This window comes from Typha angustifolia, chromosome 7 (genome assembly GCF_048772165.1).
Source record: "Typha angustifolia cultivar Huaian chromosome 7, ASM4877216v1, whole genome shotgun sequence".
Taxonomy (NCBI): domain Eukaryota; kingdom Viridiplantae; phylum Streptophyta; class Magnoliopsida; order Poales; family Typhaceae; genus Typha; species Typha angustifolia.
The window spans coordinates 15,495,778-15,512,401 of record NC_133245.1 but is presented as its reverse complement, the minus strand read 5'-3'; the positions used below and the strand labels follow the sequence as shown (position 1 = coordinate 15,512,401).

The following is a 16,624-nucleotide window of genomic DNA, read 5'->3' as shown; positions in this document are numbered from 1 at the left end:
GCAACATATCAAAAAAGGAAGTCCACAATACAGAGCCACTTACTGGGCATCTTCTTTGGAACGGAAAGCGTCCCTGTTGTACTTCATTTTTGGAATAGCAGCAACAGCAACAGGTTCCAAGCCACTAATTGCATGTTCTGACTATTGGCCAAAGTTGCAAATAAATAAATGTCAATTGGAATCATAATTCCCTTGCATGCAAATGCTACTTATCGTCTACTTGGAAGAAAAGCTGCTGGGGCAGACTTTGGTAAAACACTTCCACCAAGTTATGACTAATAAAGAATCAACATATTTGACATGTTAACATAAACTTAGATCCTTTTGGCAATAGTTCAACCATCCAAACACAAGCCAAAGTGGATTTTTCTCCGAGCAACTTAAGATATTAACACAGAAACATTTTGCCTCTTCCCAACAAACTTGTCTTGCACATCAAGTAATGAAAGGATAAGAGATGCCTCTGCATATTGTACATAAGTTTATATTTCACCAGAGAGAAGTCTCTTTCCTTAAAAAAAAAACACTAAGCAATTGATTTGCTACTTTAGTTATGAAGTGATACTCAGCAGAAGCATCATCAACGAGCACTTCAACCTCTCTTAGATGTGGCAAACGACTGACTGCAAAGATAAAAGCATCCAAAAGGCCATCCAATATACCTTGGAGAATTGCAACTAATATCTTAAGAGTCTTCTATATGTAGCTAGATCACTAAATATAAATTTTTGTAGAAACTAGATATTTCCTAGAAATAGCTAAATTATTCACTATAAAGCATTAAACAGCACAATTAAAGACTTAAAGATGTGGGCCCATCCGTTTTCGAAGGGGGGGCCGTGTTCTTATCCCGTCAATTATTAGTTTCATGGACCATGTTCTTCTCCAAACCTTATTCCTCCTCCTCCTGATTCATAAAACTCTATAGAAAAGAAAAAGGAAAAACACAAATAATTATCGAGGGTTCAGAAAGGTGAGTGGGAACTAACCGGCTCGTCGAGATCGGACTGGAGCTCGATATCGAACGGGGCGGCGCGAGACTCGTTGGACCGGATCCGACCGCAGATGAGTCGCGCGCAAACGAACACGATAAAGGTAGCGCTCATACCGAACCCGATGACGGTGGAGACTAGGTTCAATCCCGAACCCAACATCGCGAAATCCTTCACCCTACCTACCTCTTTCTATCTCTTATTACACCTATCTCCTCCTCCTCCTCCTCTTCTTCTTCCCCACTCTATCTCAAACCGTCGCCACCACCGCCGCCGCCGCCGCCGAAAACGGTGGCTCGGGATTGTGGATGGGAATGGTAAGCATCCATTTAGCAGTGGGATGGGATTTGGGATTTGGGATCTTGTAAATAGCTTTGGGAGAGATGGCAAGTAATGGTCAGAGAGGGACAGAGAAAGACTTGAATCTTAGCGATTGGAATCAAACGTTCCACAAGAGTCACTGTGGAAGGCGGGGCCCGCGCGGCGGCAGGCGGCGTGGGGGCGTCTCTTTCCTTCTTTCTTACTTGCTTAGGGGGAGGGGCTTATGATATGTGGTAGGTAGGTTGTATAGGGGGGGGTGAGGAGGGTCTTCATATAGTAATAATATGGAGATATTATTTTGAGTTTTAGTCTTTAGAAAGTTTAAAAAGAGAAAAAGGAAGATTCTTTGGCTCAATAATGAGTCAATAGTTATGCCAAGAGACAACAAAGGTATTAGGATAAAAATATCTAGGCATGTACGTACAGTAGTAACACATGGGGGCTACCTTGTCTTTCAAATCAAAACCTCTCTAAATAAAAATAAAAATAAAATGGCTGCATAGAAACAAGGGATAATATATTAGTAGTGATGCAAAAACTTTTTTTATATATACTAATTGTCTATAAATTTTAGTAATTATATCATAAACTTTTATATATTTAGGAGTGTAAATAACTGAAGCCTAAATAGGTTGGATCCGCTCGAAATTAATTTCGAGCTTAAAATATTATTTAACTTCAACTCGGCTGGGCTTGAGGTGAGTCGAACCCGTGCCACATCTATATATATTTAGAAAATAAATATAAATATCTCAAATATCTAATTTGTATCTTCGATACTTAGGGAATATAGTAATTTAGGTTACTATCCGAAGAATCCCATCAAAGTTCCCATGGGCCACTAAAGCCCATGGCCCCTCAATCGGAGCCCAAACAGAGCGCTGTTAATGGCCCATCATGGACCGGCCTTCTCCGAGCTATAGTCCATTGGCGCTAAGCCCAACACCCACGAAAAGGATTGGACCAGGCTTTCCATATGTTAACAAAGACGAGACAAATTTAGAGGAAGCTTTATTTTTTCTTTCTTTATTTCAGGGAGTACTAACATAAAGAGAAAATTAAAAGAGTGGCAATGTTAACATCACCAAATTGTACATCTATATATATATATATATATATATAATAACAATAATGAATATATAGTATTTTCATTCTTGTTGGTATGGCCCTATCTTAACGTGCTCCGTTAACGTCAGTATTCAGTCCTTTGGAAAAATATACATTTTATTTTGTCAATGAAAATGACGTCCTTGAGAGATCAACGAACTATTACGGTCGTGTGGATTTTCTTTCTCTTATTTTGTCCTGCCTCAAACAAATAAATTGATTGAGAACCATTCACCGAAGAAAACGAGTCCCTCTAACGCCGCTGCATAACTCAAATAGTAACCCTACATAGACTCCAAGCAAAAATCAACCCTTGAAATCAAACTTCAAAAAAAATAAAAACTGGCGCTTCTTTCAATTTGTGCACCGCACGCATACTAACTTTGATCCAGTTCATGTTTCAACTTTTGAAAGTCAAGTAAAACATCCAATAGGAGTAATCACTATGGTGGCATTTTGATCATCTCTCTGACTAGAAACCATCCATGGATTGTTTTGGTTTGGTCAAGCTATATACGCTATGGATGCATATGTACTGTAAATAACCCTATTTTGCAATATTAGACCTTGGTTTCAAGTGCATAATTCGTTGCAGGTCATTTATGATCATGCGTGACAATAATTCTACGTACGAACTTTATTATACCCATGCAGCAACCAGATCACCTGATCAGAAGAAAAAAAAATAATGCAGCCAAGTAGTATTATATCCAATATTAATTAAAGCTAGCTTTATATATATATATATATATTAGCTCATTTATGTGCACGCACACCAGTTGACCATGAGATGATGACGCAAGGCAACAAAGTCAAACAATAAATAAGGAGAAAAAAAAAGTCCATTCTAAAGAATTCAACGAATACAGATGTCAGAAGCTTAAAATTTCCAGCTCGATTCGGGATAAACTTAAAACACTACCTGGGGAATGGATAAGGTAGTGTTATTATTTATAGGAATACTTATAATACGTATATTGCGTATGAGGGTTTATTAATCAATATGAGGTTTATGAGGGAGTTTGGTTCAAATTATCGATGTTAGTTGTTGCCTTCCATAACGTAGTGAAAAGAAGACCGGGTGTAAATTGCCGGTCTCCCATAGACAAGCTTGGTACTCTCTCTTCGTTGACCAAGCCAAGCATGCATGAGTTGTTGACTTGTTGTGCTTTCGTCAAACACTGACTTAGCACCATTTGAATCTACTTTGTTTCAAAGAACTCTCACAGACACACATACTAATCCAGAATTCACAGAATCAGAGAAGCAAAGAGATTAAGACTAGTAAAAGATCTAAAATGCTCTTAGCATTATATTTTCTCCTAACACGATAGATAGATAAGATCATATCATGACGGCCACGGCTCTTCGAATATAGTATCATGAGCAGTACTTTTACCTATAAATACATTGCTACACGTAAATAGCCCAATGAGAGCAGCGTGTCGGTTGCAAAGATTGGTATTAATTCTATGACTCAGCAACCCAAGGTAGCATCATTGATCAGCTTATATTAAAGTGCATATATGTATATACAAATAACCTCTGGGATTGAAGGAATAGGATGATTGGTTGTGCTGAGTTGAAGTTAATTAGTTTCTTTTATCACCCCTTGATCTTTTATTAGTGCACATGTCATCCATTTCTGTGGAACAAAGCAGCCCATATTTTTCACAACAACTGACCTAAAACTGCGATTCAAGAAGGTGGCTGCATAGATAATCCATAATGGTAATTTAAAAACATACAATTGGATGCCGCGAGCCGCAATTGGCTTTAAAGGAGAGAAGAATCTCAAGTCACAACAACTTGTTTATAACTTTTATGGAATCAGGTTCTTGATTCATCTCTTAAAAGTATGATTAAATAACAAAGAATCAATGCGATTAGCCAGTGGGCGATTCCGTGAAAACGATACATAAGAAGACTGAAGAATTATTGAGCCATGCATCTTCTTTTACACCGTACATGATACGAATAGCTATGTAGAGTTGAAGGTAATCCATTGACTTTGAGAGAAAAAAAAAAAAAAATTTAAAGGGACGCAACCATTCGCATCTAGCTTTGACTTTGCAGGCAGTGGTGGCCTCCATTGATGTGAAAGTTGGAGATAGGTATTCAGAGAGTGCTTTGGTTTTTGGCCTTTGGAGTTTTGAAACGATAACTTGTTATGTATATGATGAAAGCATCAAATTAAACCACGAGTGGATTAGTGGAACAGTATGGATACCAAGTATATTGATGCACGCATGCATCTAGGGGGGTGAATCCACCTGGGCTTCTGCTTGCTTGTTCTCCAACAACCCAACATAGTTGTTGGGTACGTGTCATTTTCTCGTGCATGCTTCATTCTTATGCTGAGGCGATCGATGACTTGGACAAAATTACGCAATGAAGGAAAAGTAATACGTCGTTTAGGTAGAAACATCTTTTATGGCCTGCAACCACTTCCTCCTATCGTCTCTACTTAATCTCTCCACTCTTTCTTTCTTTCTTTTTTTTACTTCTCGTTTTTCTTTTTCTTTGATATAGATTCTACCGAATGTGGGAAGGCATAAATATGACTGGCCCAACGAGTCAAATAAAATCGGTGAGTTGACCAGCTCGGCGGGCCGACTGGGTTAGAAAATGGAAGGTGGACCGGCTTAGTTCCAAAAATCGGCGCCGTGTGAAGACCAAAGTATATGGAAAAGCCGGTGACTGAGTCAGAACGATGCCGGCTTTATGGACGCAATTGGTCATAGTACGAATTGTGTAAATATATTTTATTTTTAATTGATGTTTTCACTCTCTTTATAATTACAAACATAATCTGTTACAAAACTGAGGAGGATTTAATAATAAGAAAAAAATGTTACAAAAGTGTCACACCTAAAAAGAATAATAATAATAATAAAAAATAGTTACCATTAATTTTCATTTCATTGCTCGATTTTTATGTGAATTACCAGACGAGTCTTCTCGTCTTCAGTAAAAGTCTCCTTCTCCGGTCCCGCACCAGTGAGTAGCTGCGCCCGCTCGGCCTGCGACTCCCAATCCGTCCGCATAATAACCCCAAGCATGAGTAGGACGCAGGTGCCTTGCGCCGCGAGGAGTCCAAGCCACAGGCCCTTAAAGTCGAGCCCACCCCAGAATGCCAATCCCACGGCGACAGGTGTTCCGACCGCATAGAACGCCCCTAGGTTAATGTTCGCACCGACCTTGGGCCTCGCGCTTCCTCGCAGCACTCCGCACCCGGTCGTCTGCGGGCAGTTCCCCAGCTCGCACATCCCCAGAATGGGCAACACCGACGCCGTCAGCCCGATGATGGCCACGTCGGACGTGAACATCCGGGCCCACACGTTCCGAACTGAAACCGAGAAACCGAACGCGACGAGCCCGAGCACGAGGCTGCACCCGAGCCCGACCTTAGCGGCGCGGCTGGCTCGGTCGGGCCGGTTGGCTCCGAGCTCGTTCCCGACTCGGGTCGACACGCCGAAGCTTAACGACGATGGGAAGATATAAATCAACGACGTGGTCTGGATTAGGATCCCCATTGAAGCCACGGTCGCCTGCGGGTTGGCTAGGAGTCCGCATAGAAGTATCATGATCTCGTACCACCACCACTCCAAGCACACGCTAATGCAACTTGGAATGGCTAAGCCGAGAAGAGATCCCCACCCTCGAATGCAGTCTTTGGAGGCGGCAAACCCACCGGTGACTTCGTGGATTCCGGAGAAGTAGACGTAAGCGAGGAGGAATAAGAGAAAGTTAAGGTTAGCCCACACTGACGCTAATGCGACTCCTTTTATTCCAAGGTTAAGGATCGAGGCGAATAGGTAATTTATCGGCAAGTGGAGGAGGATAGCGAGAATAGCGCAGTAGGTGAGGGGGAGAGTTATCGACTGTGCGCGGAGATAAATACGCAGAGGGTGGATAAACGATTGGAGGAGGAGATCGGGGAGGGAGAATAAGATGTAGGATTGGGCTGCGGCTGAGATGGAGTCGTCTTGGCCGCAGAGGAGAAGTATGGGGCGCATGTAGGTCCACAGGATGGCAATGGGGATGGAGACGCATAGGAGGAGGAGTACGGTGCGTTGGAGAGCGAGGCCGAGCAGGGCGTGGCGGCGCGCGCCGAAGGCTTGGCCGCAGATAGGCTCCATGCCCATCGCTAAGCCAGAGAGGACGGAGTAGCCGGTGATGTTGGCGAAGCCGATGGCGAGGGCGCCGCCGGCGAGGGATAACTTTCCGAGCTTACCAAGAAAGAGCATGGAGATCATGGAGCGGAGGTATAGAATTAGGCCGGTTAGGATCATCGGAAAGGCTAACGCTAGTATTGCCCTGGCCTCTACAAACGCCGCCGTTGATGTGGCCGACCGCAGTTTATGGTCAAGGACAGGAGGCGGCGTCTCCGCTATCGGGATCGATACCGCCGGCTTTTTGACGAACGGGGTGGTGAGGCGCTTATTAGGGTTAGGGTCATGGTGGTGGTGGTGGTTGCATTGGCATGGTGTGGTAGTGTTCTCTAATAAGTTGGAAGGGTTAGACATCGTTATGGCAGTTGGGAGTTTTGGAGGGAGAAAAGGGAGGGTTTCAAATTAAACTGCCAAAGAATATTAAGTTGATATATAGAAAGGTAGGTAGGGAGGTAGGAGGGGGTGGTTGTGTTGTGGTTTCTTATGCCTTCTCTTTGGAAGCTATTGTTTGTCGTCTATAGGAAGGGGTTGGTTTGGCCTGCAACGATAATTTAGCTTACAGATCTAGAGGAGTCTTGGCTTTTGGAGATCTCTTTTGGCTACAAAAAAGCACCGAGTTCTTCTCTTTTGGGGCAGAGACGATGGGGATGAGGAGGAGGGGGAGAGGGAGGGGGTTGGCTTGAGAATTACGAGAGTTATGGGGGGTGGGGGTTTATATACGACAATGGATTAGTTATATCCATCCCTATTTCTACCATCTATCATATCAGTTGTCATTTTAAACGGTTTGAGAACGGTCCTAACTTCTATTTTATATAAAATATAGATATCTATTTATTTAACTTAAATTATTATTTTTTTGTCTACTATAATATTTTAAATTTAAAAAAATAGAATTTTTTTTATAACTTCGTTAAGAACTAATATTTGGGTATATACCTGAATTATTTTCTATGTGTAACCTGCATGGTAATTATAGGATATTAATATAATGTCTTACTTATTGTTTATGAATTCTTAAGGAAATTTTTTATGGTAAATTTTCCATACCACTTGGTCCCCTACACATCGCTCGTCGCTGCAATATATATATATATATATAAGCTTTGACGAATGGCTCTTCGTTGACCAAATACCATCCGCCACGAACGTAAGTTTGGCGCTTGAAGGTTTATTAATGTCAACAGATTTATAATAGCTAGTACTATTTTTTATATTTCTGTTTGTCAAACAAATGAAAAAAGTACTACGAAAAAATATAGGAAAAAAAAGGTACGTTTACTTTTTTTTTTTTTTTTTTTAGACAGACAGCCATTTAAACGGCTTTATCATATCATTTCTCTTTCCTCTTGGTGATAATTCTCGCCGTCCCTACTAACTCAATCAAATTCTTTAGCAGAAGTATGAACAAACCAAGACTATGCCTACCATTTTCCATTTGGTAGCTTTAAGATGATCGAGACGATAATAATACATTTATAATATCCAAAATTGTAGCAGTTGTACATGAGTTCGAAACTCCTCTTTTATAGGAGAAGTTAAAGAATTATTTCTGAAGGCTTAGTCTATCACCTGCACGAGGTGTAACCTATTAATCGGCACTTCCGTTGTTTCTATGCGTTGTTTCTTCGTGGCAGTGGTCGTATTAGAACATTATTTTGGCTTAATTAGGGAAGACCCACGGGCAAGTCATGGCCACTTTGTACTTTTGGAGCCCATGGTTTGTTTGTATCTCTAATTAATTTTTCTGTTAATCTATGCGTCCAAAAAAACCATTTGCAATCTCGCTGGAGCACGTACGATCTCAAATATCTAAGGAAATAGCCTATCAGGATCTCGTTGCATGCAGGCCACGTGCAAATTTATAAGATTAAAAGACCATCTAGAATTAGTGTTTTGACACGGAATAATTCTTCAGTTTACTTCTTTGATTTGATGTCAAATTTGAAAAATTTAGCAACCAAACAAGGCGAGCAGCCCACTGGGCTTGGAAGCCCAATATGCACAGCCCAAAAGGATTAGAAGTAGACTTGTCTATGTTCTGTTGCATAACTTTTTGATAGGCCTCTGCTGATAGAATGCACCTGAGATTAAAATCCAATTTCTGGGCCACTCTTCTCATTTCTTACTGGTCACTGCGAAGCCTCTGCCTTAGCTTTTTTTTTTTTTTTTTCTGGATTATTTTTGTTTCAACCTGTTTGGGTCGTCTTCTTTCCTTCATCAGGCGAAGGCGATAATGATGGTGAGAACAGTGTCAAGGGCAAAGGCGAGGACGAGGACTCTCGTCTCGACAAGTGCTACGGCAAGTGTCACTGGTACAGCAATTCTTAAATTAAACTACACCCCCTTCTTAAAAGTAAGCAAAAATGGTAGGAAAAGCGATAGAGAAATGCTTCAGGGTAGCAATGCCAGAAAAGAGAGCAGCATCATATATTCTCCTTTTAAACTGAATAATACGAGCATCATAACAAGCAAAGCATTTATCACAAGAAGCCAGAAATTAATACAAATAAATAACTTAGTCTAAGTTAGAACTTATGACCCTGCAAAAGGTAATCACTTATATATTACATCAAATCTCAAGAGAGAAGCAACCACTATGCTTTTAAAGCGCCCTACAGCTTCAGTTCTCCTATTTCAAAGAGACAATGAAACAGGAAAAGTACACACAAAGTTACGATCACAAACTAATTTACTCTCTGGTGAACAACCTCCTCAATTTCCCTCTCTCTAACTTCTCAAGCAGCTTCTTTGCACCAGCAACATCCATATCAGAGAGCTTCTTCAGATACCCAATTGCCCCATGAGAAGTCATCAGCTTCTTGCATCTCTTGCTCTGCGAAAGACACAAGAGGCAAGAGATGGCATACTTCTTCGCAGTATTCGCCGGACTTGGATCAAGCAACTGGACTAGATTTGGCACACTTTTCTCATCCTTCTTGATGTCTCTACAGTTCTGTGGGTAGCTCATCAGGCTTGCAATGGCTTGCGCCGCGGCCTCCCTAGCCGCGTTTGCCTTCGCCTCGAGGAGAGTTACTAACAAAGGCAAGCAACCGGATTCTCCGACCAGTTTTTTAGTCTCCGGCGAGGTTGAGATCTTACTAATGGCAGCCGCCGCCGCCTGCTTCGCACCCAAAGACCCGTCTTTTAACACATGGAGTAAACTGGGAAGAAGGCCGAGAGATACGAGAGTATCAATGGAGACAGAGGCCACTAGATTCCTTAAAGCTCCCATTGCGGATTCCTGCGGCAATGGGCCGTCGAGGTAGGCTAAGAGGTGACTCAATCCTCCTTCGGAGATAACCAATCTCCGTAGATTCTCGTTGGTGGAGGTTAGATTTTGCAAGCACTCGGCGGCGTACTCCTTTGCGCCGATAACTATTCCGCTATCGAGTAGATTTATCATGACCCGGATAACTCCTTCCTCGGCTAATGCTTGCCTCACTTCCGGCACGGCGGAGATGTTCTTCAGTGCGCCCGCCGCCGCCGGTTGGGTGATGGAGTCTCCGGTCCGGGAGATCTCGATCAAGGGGCGGATCCCGCCGTGACCGGCGATCGTGCGCGCCGTGTCGGCGGACATAGACAACCTTTGCAGCGCCACCGCAGCTTTCTCCCGGCCGACGGGGCTCCCCGACTCTGCGAGCCGGATCAGCGGCGGGAGCACGCCTTCCGCAACGAGGAGATGCTCGCAGGCGCCGGACTCCGTGAGGAGGCATATCACGGCGGCCGCCTTGTCTCTGACCCTGGGCGGCGCCGTCGCGGAGAGTAGCTTTATGAGGGCGGAGATATTGCTCCTCCCAAGCGCGGCGAGGACGCTTTTCTCGTCGTCTTTGACGACCTCGAGGAGCTCATCGACGGCCCGTTGCTTTGCCTCCGCGTGCCCGATCTGGAGCCGGGCGAGCAGCTCCCGCACGTTCGGCTGCTGGTTGCCGGCATCAGCGGCGGGCTGCGGCGGGGAGGGCGCCGTGGCGTCGCTAAGGACACCCGTCTTGATCAGCAGCGCGCAGTCGCGGAGGTTGAGGTCGAGCTTTCCGGCGAGGGCGTCGAGGTCGCTCTGCATCTGGAGCTTGCCGACACTTCCATGATCGGCGGCGGCGAGCCCGACGGCATCGGAGAGAGTGGCGGCGACGGATTGGAGTAGCTCAACGCAGAGCGAGTTCTTGGAGAAGCAAGGGTGGCTGGAGAGGTCAGAGAGGCACGGCTGGACGCGCTCCAATTTGGAGATTATAGACTTCCAGCGGCCAGGGAAGCCGGCGGCCGCGCCGGCCTTGTCGAGAGCGGCGGGGACGAGATGCAAGGCTTGGGAGAGCAAGTGCTCAGCGGCATTAGCGTCAAGAGTTGGCTCTGGGTCGGCGGCCATTGCTGGGCTGCTGTGGTCGTGGCCTGAGAAGAATTGGGTAGTTGAGATGGAGAATAGATAGTGGTATCATCACTTAACGAGATGCTAATTGATTTAATGACACAAAAACCACTACTTGTGCGTCGCTCGCCATTAACGCACATACGTTGTACATGCCCTTCCCCAGGGGAAAAGATGGTGCCTTTCGCTTTCTCCCTTTTAAGGAATGGTCATTTGCCATCAGCGATACGCCAATATGAAGTTCGTAGAAATGTCAATATGAAGAAGGCGTTATAAAAACCTCAATATTTGAGTAAACAATCTAGACGACTAACGTTGCCAATAAATTACAAAACTTGGCTTCAGAATGATTCTCCACTCACGAACTTACAACTTACAACTAGCTGTGGTGAGAGAATCCACTTGACTCGGTTCATATGGTGATAAACCCAGGCGTTCAACGTTTTGCCTGACCGCCTTGCCATTTCATCATCCTTCTCCAGTACAAAGTGAGTGAGGACAAAACGAGGCATAAAAGCTAAAATGGTTATATATTTAAAGTGGTCCCTAGTAAGTTGTTGGCATATGTTTGGTTTCACAATTCACAGGACTTGGCCTGGTAAACAAAACAATCCAAAATCATATATGCCAGCAAATTGCATTTATGACCAAAATCACAGCAAAGAATGAGATGCAAGTTGGCATACACTACGAGTCTGGCGACCCTACACCCGGTTTGTTCAAAGAGAGAGAGAAAAATAAAAAAGGAGACATAAATATTTTTTCTTATTTAAATATATTTTCAGAAGAGAATATAGAAGAAAGTGCACCTTTTTACTCTCCATTTTTTAGACTTTTCCCTTCCTTTCTCTCTCTTTTTTTCCCTCTTATATTTCTAAGCAGATTCTATTCTTGTCTCTTTCATTCTCTATATGCAAATATGGTGTTAGTTTCAGTAAATATATTCCAAAATGGTTTTCACTCGGTTAAGTAGGCAACGAGTGCTCCAACCAAAATGTACTTTTTACTGCTAAGAAGCGGGTAGGCAAGTGGCATGCATATGATGTGCTAAGGATTAGCTAATCCTTATCATATTATAAGAAAAAATAGGTATCGTAATCTTTTGTCATCTACTTTATAGCCCAATCGCACAAGTGAGTGGAGCTTCTTTCTGGTAAAGCCATGGTTCGAACACAACTAGAGCTTAGCTTTTCATAGTGACACCACTGGACCACCCAAAATTCTCAAATCCCCTACCGGAAATATCTGCCTATCTCTTTCTTAACGGAAACAGCTTCACAAGATTAAGGGTGATTTAATCATCTTAAACACCCCCTGATTAATTCCACTCGGCACCGTTCCAGCCAAAGCAATTCGGCCCCCAAAAATCCAAATCAAAACAAATCTCGAAGAGAAAAGTGGGGAAAAAGATCTTTGTTTCGAAAGCAACAGAGGAGTGAGTGGACCCTAAGATGCGTTAATAAAACTCTAATAACTAAAAGGGGAAGAGATAGAAGAGGTGGATAAGTTGGAAAGTTGGATAAGTACCTCTTGGGATCTCTTCGCTTAGCCGAGAAGCTTGCACGCGTACCTCCGGTGCTTCTTTCTGCTTCTTGATCCAAACTACACTGACGGAAACGAGTGCTACGATCAAGAAGAAGAGTAGCAGAGAACACTGCAAACCCAAGACGCCGGCATGCATCAAACGATCTCTTGGCTTGCGATTTCGGAAGCGAAGCTAATCCAAGATAATAGTAGCAGAGCGGAAGAGGAGATAAAAGTATTTTGAACTCGCTGTTACTCGTGCTTCCCTTAATAGTTGGGCATTTGAAACTTGAAAGTTTGAATTGGGCCACGGAGGGCGTTGGATGTCCAGATCGGACGGTCCTGATTTGCGCGTGGCGAAGGCGGATCCGACCGTTTGGAGGAGATTTCAAATGAGTCTGACAACACGCGGCGAGTTGTACGACAGAAACGGATCCTTTTTGGATCTTCCGAGCGTCATATGATTGGATCCGGAATCGATTCGAACCCAATATTATTTGAGAATATGAATCAAGCATGATTGGTATAGAAAAGTATCTTGCAGGTTGAAGAATGTTATTTCTTGATTAAGAGTTTACAATAAAAAAGAGAAAAAAGAAAAAGAAAAAGAATAGTTAAGATGTTATAATGGCTTGGAAGTCTCTGACTTCTGTACCTTGAAACTTATTTGCAACTGCTCGTATCCAAGCTCTATCTTTATCACCATATGCATAATTTGAATTGGAGGCCAACAAGACAAAACCTTCAACTTCTGTTGTAAGACTTGTATCTAAGTTAGAGGTACTAAGAACTGGCTGCACGAGCAAAGACAGAGGTCCACTGGGGAGCGCCCTCCCAAGTTGAGAATCTGAACCTGGCAAAACAGTGATTTTGTGATGACAAAAAACTATGCCATGCTAGTGGCCAATATTTACAGACAGATGCATGTTCGTTCATTTTCAAGTAACAAGTGTGTACACAAGATATTGATTGCATCATCATCTTGTTTCCTTTTGGGCCAAGAATTAAGCAACAAAATAAATTGAAGGCTTTTTGGAATTCAATCTCTTTGTTTTTTTTCCCCGATATCTGGTTTGATTTTCAGCAGTTATGGTGTAGACTTACTGGATCTTGGCTCAAATACTTATTTTATAAGAGGTTTTCAGTTATAAAACAGTGTCGTGATTTGAGCTCCATGCTTTTCATCTAAACTCAAGGTCAAGTTTGTCATAAATAATCTGAGGGAACAAAGTAAGCATATTTCATATTCTTGCTCAAGTCACGCTTACTAGAAAGTAGAAACTAAATCAATTATAACAAAGCGAGTGTGATCCTGAAAGCTCAAATTATGTAAAGTTGAGAGTCTGAGACTGACAAAATGTTCAATTAGGGTAATACTTGATCAAACCCTACTTTTAAAGTTCTAAACAAGCCTTCCGGACTAACTCATGCATGCTCCAGCTCAAATGTGCATATTATTGGGGTTCACAAAATACATGGCAAATTTTGGATGAAGTTATGCAGTGACCCTAATTCCCCATTACAATCTGAAGCACAACATAGTTATGTCCTAGTCTTAATAAACACATGCATTAGTACAGAATATCACAAACAGTTGAAAAACTTTTCAACAAACTTTAAATACTACAATCCTATTCTACACTATCTAGTAAGAGATGAGCACCTCATGAATATAGTACGTTTCTTTTAATAAAACAGGAAAATCTTCTCGCAAATATGTTCACCTGTAAATTTAGGGAAGTATAGGATGTCCTTCAGATCAAGAAACCCAGTTTGTTGAATCTGAGTCTTGAACCATTCTATTAAGTCAGTCTGAGAAAGATCTTCAGGTGTGTTCCAGTAGCCACGTATGCATAATGCATCATTAACTGCTATAAGCTAGTAAGGAAGAGAAAAGAGGAAAATTCAGAAACAGAATTAGATGTCAGATATAAGTATGAAAGTTGATGACTTTGATTTCATAACAACTAGCTGTCAAACATGGCTGTGACTGGAATAGGTGGCACAATCATAAAAACACATAAATAAATAGTAGCAAAAATCACTGGACGGACTAACATGGCCAGGCCAAAGGCACACCCTCCAACATAAAACCTTTGATACAATATATTTCCATGACATTGAAGTATAATACATACATATGGTGTAGAAAAAATACCACTGACATGGTGTTCGTGTTGCGCAATAAAACATATGATGCCCAAGCCATGTCTTCCTTTTGACTAACCGAGAGACTTTCCGACATGACAAATATTTGCCTGCTTTCTTCTGGCGGAGACAGGCGATCTACTGCATTTATACCCTACAAAGTTCCCAGAAGTAAAACATTTTGTTAGTCATAATATTTTACTGACAGTGGTGATGAATTATGTATCATTATAGATAGGACCAGAACACTGCATAAAAAAGGTCATGACAATAAAATACAGGATTATTCCTTAAAACACAAAAGGCATACTCTTACATACTTCTGAAATGAAGAAAAGCAAATGAAATAAACTCATTAATTGATAATGACTAATTAATAGAGAAAAATAGTTATCTCACTACTTCCAGCAAAAGTGAAGTATAAATGTATGAGTAGCTTGAATTTGAATATATTCAGTAACATGTACAACCGAAGAGCAACATTGGCAGCTAGAGCAACTCAGAGAAAGTAGCTCCTCAGATAGTTGTAACAACAACAAGAAGTTAAAATAAACAAGCAGATATAGAGAGATAAGACCATCATAAAATACTAAGTAATAATCACATGATCATATCGAATTACAGCATATATGACCGTATGAAATGGAACTCTCGAGTCAATTTCGCTGTCTTTGCCAAGAACAGGATAAATTTCCTCAAAATGAGATCTCAATATGGAACTTAGTTGCGGTAGCGCATTTTGCAAACATCTCCAGGATTTAACAAATTAAACACAGCCTCACTAATTACTCACCTCAAGAAACCTTCCAAAATACGGGAGGGCAATCGAGAAAGAAGCCAAGAGAACACCCAAAACCTCCGATCTCTGCACCCAAAAGGACTAACTCAAGCAAAGTTTATGCCAAAGGGGCGATAAAGATTGTAATGGACACCGATTACAAGCTGTGCTGGCGTGGGCGACGACGAGAGGAAGTGATTGAGGAGGACAAGGGATCCAAATCCTGCTCCAATCCATCTGGGTAAGTAGGACTCGTCCAACCCAGGTATTCCTGACATCCCAAAATGGAACCTTTGTCAAGAAAAACAGGTGGAGAAAAACTCCAATGAAAAGAGACTAGAATTGGGTGCTTGCCGAGAGTGAAGCGGAGCACGGAGAGGTTGAGTTCTTGCTGCTTCCGGGAGTTAGAATCTTGAGCTTTCGTGGTGAAGCAGCGACGATGGCGGTGGCGAGTTCGGCTAAATCCTCTGCAAGGAGCGAAGGGTTTGGAATTGGGATTGAGATACGCAAATCGAAGTAGCGGTGTCGTAGCAATTGGAATCGAGACGCACCCTTTCGCCATTTCTTGCCTTCTCTTTCTAAGTCTCAATGTTTACTGCCACTCCCCACCCCCCTTTGGAGGATTGGGTGGGGGCGTTAATGAATGCAAATCGCGTGTGTAAGCTACGTCTCTGGCTTTTTATGCTTTTGATTTCGTTCCGAGTAATTCCACTATTTGAGAAATAATGGGATTGAAATAAATTTGACCAAATATTCTAATTTATGGATTTTAATGTGTATTATAAATATAAATTATGTATATTAAAATACGCATCATCTATAAAAAAATATATGCATTCAACTTTATATACTAAATTGAAAAGCTAAATATAATTAAATTGTAAAAACTATGGTGAAAGTTATATTTGCCGACCTGAATTCCTCGAATTTGATCACTTTCAAATCCACCAAAATTAATTTAAAATAATTTCAGAGAGTTGCGAGCACTGTGACGAATCCTCTTGTTCAAGAATTCCTTGTGACTTTTGCAATTTAATTTTAGATTTAACATATAAAATTGAGTATAAATATTTTCTATATTCGAATGCATATTTTGTTATATTACAGTGCACACAAATTATATTTGCAATACACAAACAGAAAAATCTAATTGAATTATTACATTATAAAAGTTCCCGTCCATAGAGAATTTCCTGGCTGGCCTTTTCTTGTCTCCCAA

The 16,624-nt window shown here is 41.9% G+C and overlaps 3 protein-coding genes across 6 annotated transcripts; all 3 read right to left on the bottom strand.

The window, feature by feature from the left end:
- Window positions 1-5,190: 5,190 nt before the first annotated feature.
- Window positions 5,191-7,255, bottom strand: LOC140763329 (protein DETOXIFICATION 49-like). Its single transcript, XM_073101466.1, has one exon. The coding sequence runs from the start codon at window positions 6,947-6,949 to the stop codon at window positions 5,342-5,344; it is 1,608 nt and encodes a 535-aa protein (XP_072957567.1). The 5' UTR covers window positions 6,950-7,255; the 3' UTR covers window positions 5,191-5,341.
- Window positions 7,256-9,057: 1,802 nt separating this feature from the next.
- Window positions 9,058-12,784, bottom strand: LOC140762768 (uncharacterized). 4 transcript variants are annotated; one of them, XM_073100710.1, is made up of 2 exons: window positions 12,483-12,784; window positions 9,058-10,978 (listed from the first exon to the last, which is right to left on the bottom strand). In XM_073100710.1, exons 1-2 carry the CDS (start codon window positions 12,634-12,636, stop codon window positions 9,288-9,290), a joined length of 1,845 nt encoding a protein of 614 aa, XP_072956811.1. In that variant the 5' UTR covers window positions 12,637-12,784; the 3' UTR covers window positions 9,058-9,287. The 4 variants fall into 4 exon arrangements, with proteins under 4 accessions (XP_072956811.1, XP_072956812.1, XP_072956813.1 ...); XM_073100711.1 differs by lacking the exon at window positions 12,483-12,784 and adding an exon at window positions 11,326-11,482; XM_073100712.1 differs by lacking the exon at window positions 12,483-12,784 and adding an exon at window positions 11,071-11,259.
- A 164-nt stretch (window positions 12,785-12,948) lies between these two features.
- LOC140762770 (protein COFACTOR ASSEMBLY OF COMPLEX C SUBUNIT B CCB2, chloroplastic) lies at window positions 12,949-16,058 on the bottom strand. Its single transcript, XM_073100714.1, has 6 exons — window positions 15,760-16,058; window positions 15,567-15,676; window positions 15,421-15,492; window positions 14,638-14,781; window positions 14,204-14,357; window positions 12,949-13,332 (listed from the first exon to the last, which is right to left on the bottom strand). The coding sequence occupies exons 1-6, from the start codon at window positions 15,965-15,967 to the stop codon at window positions 13,094-13,096; spliced, it is 927 nt and encodes a 308-aa protein (XP_072956815.1). The 5' UTR covers window positions 15,968-16,058; the 3' UTR covers window positions 12,949-13,093.
- Between the last annotated feature and the right edge of the window lie 566 nt (window positions 16,059-16,624).